The sequence below is a fragment of the Balaenoptera borealis genome (assembly GCF_965194805.1).
Source record: "Balaenoptera borealis genome assembly, chromosome: 2".
In the NCBI taxonomy this organism is placed as follows: domain Eukaryota; kingdom Metazoa; phylum Chordata; class Mammalia; order Artiodactyla; family Balaenopteridae; genus Balaenoptera; species Balaenoptera borealis.
In genome coordinates, this window is record NC_138867.1 from 13,884,050 (window position 1) to 13,896,833 (window position 12,784).

At 43.2% G+C, this 12,784-nt stretch overlaps 1 protein-coding gene across 3 annotated transcripts in view; it reads left to right on the forward strand.

The window, feature by feature from the left end:
- The window catches only part of FBXL7 (F-box and leucine rich repeat protein 7), a 419,994-nt gene that overhangs the window by 101,432 nt on the left and 305,778 nt on the right, over positions 1-12,784 (forward strand). For 2 of the 3 annotated variants that reach the window (XM_082380352.1, XM_082380353.1), the window contains exon 2: positions 12,611-12,700. In XM_082380352.1, the coding sequence (XP_082236478.1) occupies positions 12,611-12,700 (90 nt within the window). Of the gene's footprint in view, positions 1-4; positions 111-12,610; positions 12,701-12,784 lie in introns of all 3 variants that reach the window. The other variant, XM_082380354.1, reaches the window with a different exon arrangement.

The following is a 12,784-nucleotide window of genomic DNA, read 5'->3' on the forward strand; positions in this document are numbered from 1 at the left end:
TCAGAAACCCAGCTGTGAAGCACCATCTGTCAGCAGCGGCAGCGGCATCGGTCTCAGTGTCAGCTGACGTCTGTGTTAACTCTGGAGGACTTGCCTGAAGGCCCTTTCAGGTGGGTGTGAGGCTCGGGGAAGCCAGGCTCCGCCTTGGTGCCTTTGGTGAAATATTGCCTGGCCTTTTCAACTTAAAACCACCTGTGATGGAGCGCCAAGTGCTTGCTTTTTCGCGTGCTGGGAGACTCTTTTAGGACTTCTGCATTCCATGATGCATTAAACCTTATGGCTAATCTTCCTTCTCCTCTCATAATAATACTGCCATGCAATGAGGCTTGAGTAAATGCTCATAGGATAGACTCAGGTAGGATTTTCTGCTTTCTGCTTCATTCTGCAGAAAATGGTGTTGGGGAATCTACTGGGTTGAAGAGTGTCCTCCCCCTCCCTTCCTGCAACATCAGAATGTGACGTTATTTGGAAATAGGGTCGTTGCAGGTGTAATGATTAAGATGAGGGCACACTGGAGTAGGGTGGGCCCTTAATTCCATAAGGCTGGCCTCCTTCTAAGAAGGGATACAGAGTCACATAGAAGGAAGGTGGCCATTTGGTGACAGGCAGAGAGATAGGAGGTATGCTGCCACAAACCAAGGAGTGCCAAGGATTGCTGACAACTGCCAGAAGCCAAGAGAGATTTTTGGCATGGAGCAGATTCTCTCTAGAGCCCTTGGAGGGAGCACGGCCCTGCTGGCACCTCGATTTCAGACTTCTAGCTTCCAAGACTGTGAGACAATACACTTCTCTTGTTTTAAGCCATCCAGGTAGTGATAATTTGTTACAGCAGCCCTAGGAAGCTAATACAGAGTACTATACAGTATGTCACTACTGGGAATCTGTATGAATTTTGTAAGTTCTGTTTTGCATGCTCAACACATAGCCATTATGTAAAGACTAACTTTTGGAGTAACATAGATATAACTGGTGCCCGTAAGGAAGGGATAGTGCTTTTTAGGAAATATTATGAGAACAGGGCTATTCCATTAGGAGTGAATTTCCAGTTTATTCACTCAGTCAGTCCTTCAGTCTTATGCCAATTCATTCAACACACATGTACTGATTGACCATAATATGCCAAGCACAGTGCTTGCTTTGGAGAGTAGAGCAGTGAACAAAATAGGTATGGAATCTACCCTTGTGAAGTTGAGAATCCAGTGGAGAAGACAGACTGAGTTTGTTTATAATCAACCTACATATATATATATATATATATTTTAACATCTTTATTGGAGTACAGTTGCTTTACAATGGTGTGTTAGTTTCTGCTTTATAACAAAGTGAATCAGTTATACATATGTCCCCATATCTCTTCCCTCTTGCATCTCCCTCCCTCCCACCCTCCCTATCCCACCCCTCTAGGTGGTCACAGAGCACCGAGCTGATCCCCCTACATATTTTTAACATCATTATAAAAGAAAAAACAGTCACACTAAAAAGCGATGAAATTTTGTGAATCAAATAGTATATGGGAATATCACTTAATGATCCTATTTAAAAACTTAAACCTACTGCATTTATGTTCAGTTCTATTTGTGTGTCTGTGTTTTATATCCTCACCCAGTATAGACTGTCTTGTTTTTTCTAGTGCTAATCATAATCCTTCACATGCAGTAGGTTTAGCTTGTAGTTGCTGAATTAAATTGAATTATTGATTAAGAATAAAAGTAGGGAGGATGGTTAATAGTAGCTAACATCTAACATCTATTAAGTATCTATTATATGTATATGCCTTAGAGAATTGACCTCATTTTATTCTCATAGCTGTTTCTATGAGTTTATATTTCCCAGTACCCCATTTTACAGATGGAGAGACTGAGGGTCTCCGAAAGTAAAAAAACTTCCTCCAGCTCAACCAGCTAGTTAGTGGCAAAGCCAAGATGCGGGTCCGAGCAATGGGCAGTCGGGCTCCACGCCCTGGGCCGCACCTCCGGCTTTAGTCACATTTGCAGCCATCCTGCTGCCTTCCGTGGATTCGTTTAAGAGGGCTGTGTCGGAATCATGTGCCTTCCTTCTTTTTCTTTTTACTAATCACAGCCTCCGGGAGTAATGCAGAAAAGATTGGCTTTAATTGACATTTTGGCTAAGAAAACCTTCTTTCCTCACCAAGGTAAAAAGAGCGTGACACTAGAATGTGGAATGATTGCTGATCACTTAAATCATTTCTATTTAATTCTTTCTCTCTTTAGCCTTTGGCTTCTAAGCTAATGTCACTTAAATGACTAGATACCCTGCAGGGTCGTGTGTGGTTAAGCCCAGGCTTGCATTTCACATCATGGTTTCACTTGTGTGGTGTTGGAACGGGGACTCCCGCTCCTGTGCTGTCTGCCTTGAGGCCGAAGCTCTTGCCTTTCGTAGAGAGAATGTGGACCATCCCCAGGTAGAGGGCAAAGGGGACGTCCCCAGGCCATCTCCTGGCTGTCCAGCTCCAATCAAAGTCCCACGGGCTTCGGGAGAGCCAAGCTTTGTGCAGCAGGTGTGTGTTCGGATCCCAAAGCCCTGTGCTGCTCTGTTAGCGTCTGTGATGTGGGCCGGTTGGCAGCCCATCCTGGAAGCTGCTGCAGGATCGTAAGTAAGTGGCTCCGGAGGAGCTGCTGACTCAGCCGCGGGGTTGTCCCTGTTCCTCTCCTGGAAGAACTCTGTGTACTGTGTTCGCCTGCTCCAGCCGCAGCCCTCAGGATCTGATTTCAGCTGGAAACAAGCAGCACTAGAAGTTTCAAAGTTAAAAACCACAAGTATTGAATCCAGCACTCTGGCATGGCAGCATCATTCACAGTAGCTACAAGGTGGAAACACCCCAAGTGGCCGTCAGTATGCCCCCCAAAGTGGTACATACACACAGTGGAATACTATTCACCCAGAAAAAGGAATGAAGTACTGATACAGGCTACAATCTGGATGAACTTTTGAAAACATGATACGTGAAAAAAGCCAGACACAGAAGGATGAAGATTGTATGATTCCATTTATATGAAGTATCTAGAATAAGCTGATTTGTAGAGATGGAAAGCAGGTTAGAGGTTATCAAGGGCTGGAGGACAGAGGAATGGGGAGTTACTGGGTAATTGTACAGAATTTCTGTGTCAGGTAATGGAAAAGTTTGTAAACAGTAGTGATGGGTGTACAACACTGTGAATGTAATGGATGCCACTGAATTGTACACGTAAAAAATAGTTAAGATGGCAAATTTTATGTTATATATGTTTTTAAAATAATGAAAAAAATGCCAACACCCTGAACCAGATCTTGCATCTCTCAGCAATGAGCTAAATGTTGAAAAGCATCCTTGGCTTTTCTCAGGCTGGACATAAACCTATGAGAACTGTGGCCTTGTAGGGGAAGGGCCCAGCACACGGGCAGGGTGAAGGAGGTGCTCGGTTAACGGGTCTTGTTCCCTGTTTCTGCCTGGACTGCCCCCCCAGTTACAGCATGTGTGGCCTGCTCAGTGGCCCTGAGGTCACTTGTTAGGTGCTTTGGAAACTGGAGTAAAGAAAGTTCCAGTTAGGACATTAAATGGCTTGGAAGGGAAAAAAAATCAAAACATGACTGAGAGTTCTCTATTTCCTTTCCTTTCCTTTCTTTTTCTTGTCCTCCTGAGACTGTATTTCCAGTCTTCACCAGGAGAGAACAAAAAATGGAGAAGCAAAGCAAAGGACATCATCTACTGTTCTTCACTCACAATAAAGTGAAGCAGGGGCTCAGGATTTGATGGCCTCCTCATTTCACTCTAGTTCAGCGTCTCCGACTCTGGAGAACTCATCTATTAAATCCCCGCTGGCCTGCAAGAGCTAATACGCGTTCACAGTATGTGTTCAGTTTCTTTCCAAAAACTAATATGCACCTGGGCCAGGGATTAATCCAGATCATTTTTTGAGGTAACTAATATTATTATTCTGTATATACAGACATTTGAACTGTGGATCAAAGAAGATAAGAAAGTATCTCAAGATAACAATCAGGAAAATAACAGTGAATTCAACACACAAACATGACCCACTGCTCCCTTGATCTAATTCTGAGATACAGAAAAAAAAAGAGAAACTCTCTTTCCTTTGGTGTGGACATTTAATATTAAAGCAGACTCTCATGGTGCACCGGCAGCCGCTTGGAAACAAGGTGCCGGAGAGAAACAGGAAATAAGGGGCTAAGGCCCTCACCACGTGGGCCCACGTGCTCCTTTGTAGATTTCCTATCAGAGGTCTGTGGCTGAAATCTGCAGGAATGAGTTCAGTGCATATAGTCTGGAATTGATAAAGGGAGTCAATTTTGCAAGGGATTTCTTGGACTCTTAAGAAAATGTTAGAAATCATAGGACCCCACTGATTCATTTTTTTGTTATGTCTTGATTGATCTTTTCTGTTTTCCCCTTTACCTTCCTCATGTTATCAATAAATAACAACGGAATGTCTGACTGTCTTGTTTTAAACATCTGCATTTGCACAGTCAGCCTGGGCACTGGGAAAGAGAAGAGAGAAGAAACTTAGTGTTGCAATTTTATATATGGGGATTTTTATATTAAAAGAGACTTAGAATCCTATTCTAATAGGATCCCCATTTAATGAACATTTCTCCTTCTCTTCAGACATTGGGAAAACCTGTCACCCTCTAACAGAAAGCCTGAAGGAATCAATGATTGGAATCACATTCTTCTGCTAACATTCCTGGGTTAACAGTGTGCCCCAAGTGACCGAAATGATTGACCCACCAACTAATTTGTCCGTACAGTGGTTCACATTTACACGTGTGTATGTTCACCTGTTAACAGACAATGCTTACCAACTTCAGTGCATTATTAATCTTCGCTTGCTTTGGTATTTGTATATTTGATACCTAATTGTTTGTTCAATTGCCCTCATTTGGACCTCTAGCCCACTTGGGAGGAAATTCAATAAAAAGCCAAATTTTACTGTACCAAATCCAGCAGGCACAATTTGGATATGCTAACAACTCCTAATGGGGGTTTTGGCCATTGGTCAAATAAACAAACTTTCATGTAGCAGTTGGAGTTGGATAGAAAGCAGAATTGCCAACTTTGTTTATGCTTGAGGGATTTTTTACTGGATCTATAAGGCATGTAGAATTTAATTTATATGCGTATGTAATATTTACTTACTATTATATAATAGTAAAATAATAATCAGTGTTTTAAATTTCATTTCTTGTTTCCTGATACAAATTGAACGGTGATAAATATGTCAGCAGTAAACAATCATGGTGGACTCTGGCCGGGACCGGATATGATTGAATGCTTTACAGCCCTTAGCTCATAGCAACCTCTCCCACCCTGAAAGGTGGCGGTACAGTTCCCCTATTCTTAGTAGAGAAAACAGGTAGTTGGTTTTGTTTGTTTGTTTTTATCCGTATTTTATGGATGAAGGCAGTGAAGCTTAGAGAGTTTGAGAGATCTTCTCCCGGGCGTGGTGTATGGAAGTGGTAAACATGGATTTTAAACTCCCGTGGGTCTGACGTCATGATGGACACTTGTATGTGTCAGCTGGGCCAGGCTGTAGTACCCAGCTGTGGAATCAGACGCTAATCTAGGTGTTGCTGTGAAGGTGTTTTGTGAATGTGGTTAACATCTGCAATAGTTGACCTTAAGGAGACTACTTTTGATGATTACTGTAGACTGGACCGTGGGCCTTCAATCCAATCACTTGAAGGTCTTAAAAGCAAAATGTGAGATTTACTGGAAAAGAAGGAGTTCTGCCTCAAGGCTGCAGCATTAACTCCTTCCTGAGTTTCCATCCTGCTGGCCTGCCTACCCTACAGATTTCCAACTTGTCAGTTTCAACTATCCTGTGAGCCAATTCCTTTAAATCTCTCTCTGACTCTGTATCTATATATATTATATGTGTTGATATTATATATATATCTTTTTTTAAAAATTAATAGCTACTTTATTTTTTATTTATTTTATTTATTTTTGGCTGTGTTGGCTCTTCGTTTCGTGCGAGGGCTTTCTCTAGTTGCGGCAAGCGGGGGCCACTCTTCATCGCGGTGCGCGGGCCTCTCACTGTCGCGGCCTCTCTTGTTGCGGAGCACAGGCTCCAGACGCGCAGGCTCAGTAGTTGTGGCTCACGGGCCTAGTTGCTCCGCGGCATGTGGGATCCTCCCAGACCAGGGCTCGAACCCGTGTCCCCTGCATTGGCAGGCAGATTCTCAACCACTGCGCCACCAGGGAAGCCCTATATGTATCTTACATATATGCATATATGAATAACCATATATATATATATATATATATATATATTTATTTATTTATTTATTTATTTATTTATTTATAGAAATAATGCCATAATTTTCCCTGGTCATTACATGTATCCTGATAGGAGATATTTACACATCTCCTATCAGTTCTGTTTCTCTGGAGAAGGACGTCAAAGCCCGGGCACCATGACACCCATTTGCAAAAAGTGAAAGAGGTTTCCATCTCCACATTACAGGAGATGAAACAAGATTCAGAATTTGAGAGACTTGCTCATAGATAACGCATGTGGCTTGGAGTTGGCAGAGCTGGGGTTTGAAGCCAGAGACTCCAGAGATGGTGCTCGAAACACTCAAACCCAGATCACTCCAGCTGCATGAGAAGTGGGCAGCCGTGATGGGTACAGGACAGGGCGGCTGATGTCTGTTAAGCACTTGTGTGTGATGGTCACCGGGCTGAGCACTTTGCCTGGTCCTCCTGGGCTCGTGGTACAGCTTTCTGTGGAGGTCAAGGCATCGGTCACCAGGAGAAGCTCCTGGCTGCTTCTCAGACCGTGTGGCAGATCTGAATCACCTGGAGGGCATGTGGAAACATAGGTGGCTGAGCCCTCCTCCCCCCCCCCCCCCCCACCGTTTCCCATTTAAGGGCAGGGGATGAAGCTCCGCCTTCTGTAGTGGGGCTGTCACAGAATTTGTAGGTATATTTTGAAACCAGCGCACCTCAGTTCTTGCTGGTATTAGTGTTTCCTCAGGTCTGGCTGTGCCTCCCCTGCACCCCTCTGTGGGGATCAGCTCTCGTTCTGGCTGTAGAAGGATCACACCCGCTAAGCTGACTCCCCTAGGCGGGTCCCCAACAGACGCTCCTCTGCTTGGGGTCCTGTCGCTGCCACAAGGGATCCCAGGCGACTCCAGGAAGTCGCACCTCGGGAGCTCCCTGAGTCCAGCCAGAGTACCCTGCAGCCTGACGTGGCCGTGCGTCTGGTTGGTGCTGGGGTGTCTAAGGGTGATGCTCTCCGGTGTGCTAATCATAGGGAGCGAGGTGACAGCACCCCTCTGTCCCCAGAGCTGCTCGTCTCTATCTAACACACCGCCCCCTCTCTCTGAGGAAGCCCAGAGAGAGAAAACAGGTTGCAATCTGGGTATGTCTTACCTGTGCTTCCCTTTCGCCTGGTCCTTTCCAGTTACTTCCCTAGGCTGGGCTTCCTGCCCCATCTTCCCACCACCTCCCTCTGGTCTGGACTTCCCTTATATAAAACTCCAGGATCTAATCTGATAGGTCTGGCCCTTGATTTGCTCAAGGAGGTGAGATATGTTGGCAGTCCCTTCCTAAGACAATAACTTAGCTTACAAAAGCATTGTCACACAGCAGATTTGTTTTTGACTATTAGAAGCCAAGTATCACCTTGTTCTTTCCTTCTGAGTTTCTCCTGTGACAGTTCTTCTGTAAGCGCCCCCTCTCCTCCTGCCCCCAGCACACACACAACTTTTCCCTTTCCACTTGAGCTCACTGGGGAGATGGTTATGCTTCCATAAGCAAGGCAGAAGAGAAGAGCATATTAATAGTATCCAAAATATGCAACCCATTATACTAAGATTTATTGAGTATTTTCTAAATGCACTCTCCGAAGTGATATATCTGCATTATTTTATTTAATGTCACCCCACCCTGTTTATAGCTGAAAACACTAAAGCATCGAGAGGTTTTATAATTTGCTCAATACTAGTAAGTGGCAAATCCAGATATAAACCCCGGCCTCCTGACTCTAGAATCCTACACCCTACCCACTTAAGTGTACGTGAAAGCTGGTTACAAGCTGTGAAACCAGATTTAATACAAGATTATATGTAGTTGATCCTCACTATTTGTGGATCCTGTATTTGCAGATTCACCTACTAGCTGAAATTTATTTGTAACCCCAGAAGGGGACTCACGATGCTTTCATGGTCATCCTCGGATGTGCACAGAGGGTGAAGAATTTGAGTGTCCAGGCGTGCAGGATCCCAGCTGAGGTTGAACAAGGTGACTTCTTGTTTCAGCTCTCATGCTGCAAGTAAGGGTCCTTATAGTCTCTGTGGTGCCACGTGTTTCACATTTTCATGTTTTTATTGGTGAATTCACGGTTTGAAATGTGTGGTGCTGAAGAGCTAGGTGTCTGGTGTTCCTAAGTGCAGGAAGGCTGTGATAGGCTTTACATGTGTTAGGTAAGCTTCCTTTAGGCTTGAGTCGCGGTGCTGTTGGCCTTGAGTTCAGTGTTAATGTATGAACAATAAGTAAGGTGTCTGTATTTTTTTTTCTTTTTAAAAAATTTTTTATCTTATATTGGAGTCTAGTTGATTAACAATGTTGTGTTAGTTTCAGGTGTACAGCAAATTGATTCAGTTATACATATACATGCATCTATTCTTTTTCAAATTCTTTTCCCATTTAGGTTATTACAGAATATTGAGCAGAGCTCCGTGTGCTATACAGTAGATCCTTGTTGGTTTATCTAATTTAAATATCGCAGTGTGTACATGTCAATCCCAAACTCCAAGGTGTGTTTAAAAACACGCATAAAACAAGTTTACGTATTGATGGGGTTGACAAAAATGTGATCAGAGGCTCACAGACACCTAATCCTGTGTTTCCCCTCAGAGCAATGATTCCCTGTTGTTAATTCAGTGTTTGCAGAGACTTCAGGGAACATAACAAGAATGGACTGTATCGATCTCTCTGTTACTTTGCTTTCCTTAATTAGCTAATTCATTAAATACTCAGGCATTTAAGAATGCTTTGCTTATCAAAAGGCATGCATTCTTAATGGAGGTGATACCACCCCCAAGGGGACAAAAGTTGGTTCTTGGGGTGGAGGGGAGTGAAAATCTTACTCTTTTTATATAAAAAGCAGATATATATATATACACAGTACATAACAAATCTGCAGTACATCTTTGGTATTACAATTTCAGTTAGAGGGTGATAAGGAAAAATGTCTAAAAAGTTTCCTTGGAGGGAGGGCAATCATGAAACAAAGGTTGAGACACACAGATGTAGGGCACAGTGAATAATACGATGAAGCATCTAAAGTATTTACTAGACTATGCAGCACAGCGTATGCGCTCAGTGTTAGCTATTTATTAGAAAAATCATTAATAATAGTATTTGTTTCCCCAATCTTCTTCCCTTTCTTCATAGACCATCATTTCCTATACTGCAGATTGTGGTCCTCTAAGGGATCTGCACACACATTTTCAGATCTGTCTGAAAATTTCTCCTGAAATTTGTTGTTATCTTTTGTGCTTTCATTTTTATGATGATCTTAAAGATGATGCTTGCATACCGGTCCTCTTTGTAGCAGAGTCCCCCCACAAGATTTCATTGCCCAAGTTTGCACCTGGCTTTTAAGGAGGGAACTCTACTTCAGTGGTTATAGGCTAATAAGGAATAAAAGAAGAGCAGACTGAAAGCGCGTGAATGATACAGTCAGAGCAAGTGAGGGCCAACTGACGTGCACCCTGTTGTAGCAGGAAGGACTCCCCGAGTTCAAGTGGATGGAAGTGGTGGGCAGGGCGAGTCCCCACAGGGCTGGGGTAGTGTGGACATGCCCAAACCAAGAGCCCATTGGCTTCAGGAGCCAGTGCTGCATTTACGTTTTGAAAGGCAATGTAATCTCAGCAAAATAACATCATCTGCCAGGTTAAATTAATGCTGTTCATTTGAATTTTATGGGTTTTATTGTTTTCGTGTCCAATTCGTTAGTTTGTTTTGGTCTTACTGTTGAATCAGATCTAAGGCAGATGGAGGCCATCTCTAGTTTTCCATTTGTGCATCACAAGTAACAATATGATAAAAATAATTTCTATAAGTTAGTGGTGCGCAGTAATTTTTTTTTGCCATATTACAGTAGTATTTGCATGACTCAGGTTTGAGGAGAACGACCATGGACTCATAGAATCATAGACTATTTGAGCTGCTGGAAATCACTTAGTCCAACCATCTCCTCTATCAGATGTCGACACTGAGAAGTGAATGTCCAAGGTCAGAGAACAAGGAAGCAGCAGACTGAGGTCAGAGACCAGGTTGACATACTTCTAACTAGGTACCAGGTCCAACATGTCAACCCCCACCAAGGGTGAACCATGGCAGATAAATGGTGCTTCCTGACTCACATAAATGCTGCCGCAAAGGCCTGACACATACTGATGGAGAGTTTCTGCACTGTCTGCTAACTCTGAGAGAGGAGGATGTGAAATGGGCAGAAATGATGGAAATAACAGAATTGTTTCAGAGCCATAAATTATAATGAGCAGTGGTGAGAAGAAGCAACAGCCATTGAATTTCACTGCTCCGGTGATATCGCCCGTGAACTTGGATTATTCCATTACTCTCAACATTAGCGAACAAAATCCTGAAGCTCTTTCAATTGAAGCCCATTTGTGCTTTTCTACTTTGTCCTTTTTATAGACTATAAACTCACTCTACCTAACTGGGGTGTGTACACTGTGCAGGGAAGACTATTGGAAAACAGTGTTTCTCAGCTTAATGTAAGAGTTTAGATCATAACTTGTGGTGTGAAAAGAGTTCATCTGGGATGTAATTGGTTGGTGACTGTTCTAGTTTTCTATTGCTGCATAACAAATTACCATGAATTTAGCAGCGGCTTACCATAAGATACATCTATTATTTCACTGTTTCCTTGGGTCACAATTCTGGGCTTGGATTAGCTGGGTCTTTTGTTCAGGATCTTGCAAAGCTGCAGTCAAGGTGTTGACCAGAGCTGCTTTCTCATCTGAGGTTGGGGTCTTCTTCCGTGCTCATGTGGGGTTGGTAGAATTCATTTCCTTGCAGCTGTGGAACTCATGGTGTTTTGCTTCCTCAAGAACAGTAGGAAGGATCTCTCTCCTCTAGGCTCTTTAAAAGGGTTTACTTATGTATTTAGGTCAGGCCCACCCAGGATAATCACCCTTTTGATTGAAGTTAATGCCATAGGAAATTTAATTACATCTGCAAAATCCTCTCACCATTGCCATGTCCTGTTGCTTAGTGGCAAATTGCAAGTTCTATCCATACACAAGGGGAGCAGGTTACCAAGGGCATGGACACTGGCTTAGCCTGTCCAGGTTGCTACAACAAAATACCATAGACTAGGTGGCTTATAACAACAGATATTTCATTCTCACAGTTTTGGAGGCTGAAAAGTTTGAGATCAAGGTGTCTGGTGAGGACCTGCTTCCTGGTTCGTAGACGGCCATCTTTTCCCTGTGTCCTCATGGTAGAAGGGGCAAGGGAGCACTCTGGGGTCTCTTCAATAAGGGCACTAATCCCATTCATGAGGGCTCTACCCTTATGACCTAATCACCTCCAAAGGCTAATCACCTCCTAATACCATGGCATTGGGGATTAGGTTTTAAGATATGAGTTTTAGGGAACATAAGCGTTCAGCCTGTAGCAGGTACCATGGGGATCATCTTAGAATGCCATCCACCATGGTCATTGGCACTTCCCTCCTGAGGCAGTGAGTGTGGTTCATATTTGTAGACTTTCATGTGCATTTGGAGAATGTCTGCAATATTAATGTATATGTTCAAATTAAAATTTAGAAGAGTAGAGACTCAGTTGTGAGCTGAGGTGAGGTTATTTAGACCAGGGTTTCTCAACTTCAGCAAATTGATGTTCCGGGCTGCATAATTCTTTCTTATGAGGTGCCGTTGTATACGTTGTAAGATGTTGAGCAGCACCCCTGGCCTCTACCCACTAGAATCCAGTAGGACACCTTCCCCAGTTGTGACAATTAAAAATACCACCAGTCATTACCAGATGTCCACTTGAGGGAGAGGCGCCCCCATTTGAGAAGTCCTGCATTAGAAAAAACAAAGTGGATTTTTTTTTTGTTCGTTTTAATGAAGAACCCATTAAAGCAGGGAATTTGTTTTTTAAGGTGATGCAGCTGTTTGGAGCCAGCAGGCTCTTGCTCCTTGGATAATGCCTCATTCTTAGATTTGTCTTAATCCTTTATTAGGAAACGTATAGTTTATAGTTGCAAAGAAAAACTTAATACTGTAGATGTGTTTCCCGCATGGACTCTCTGATCCACATGTATGCCAAAACAAGATTACGTTATCATATTTGACTGTGTTTTATAATCTTGTCTGAGTTTATAGTCAAGCCATATTATAATAGGGCTTTAGTTCTACTATGACATGGGTCAGATATTTCCCAAAAGATATTTAATGCCTAAAGCAAGGAACCTAATGAACTCCTTTCTTGGTATTATGGCTTCTTTCTTGGAAACAAGTGATACGGCTTGGTAAGGGATGGAGTGCAAGGCACGGTCCAGTTCTGAAATTACAAAACTCAAAAGCTGCTCGTTCCTGTTTTCTCTAGGCAAAGGCAGCTCAAGCATCTCATCCGACGTGAGTTCAAGTACAGATCACACGCCGACCCAAGCCCAGAAGAATGTGGCTACCAGTGAAGGTAGGCATCTGCTCTTCATTATCTCTTGCCCTCTGGTCGCAGTATTGGCTGTGTTTGGAAGACACGTAAAAGGTGTGAGTTTCA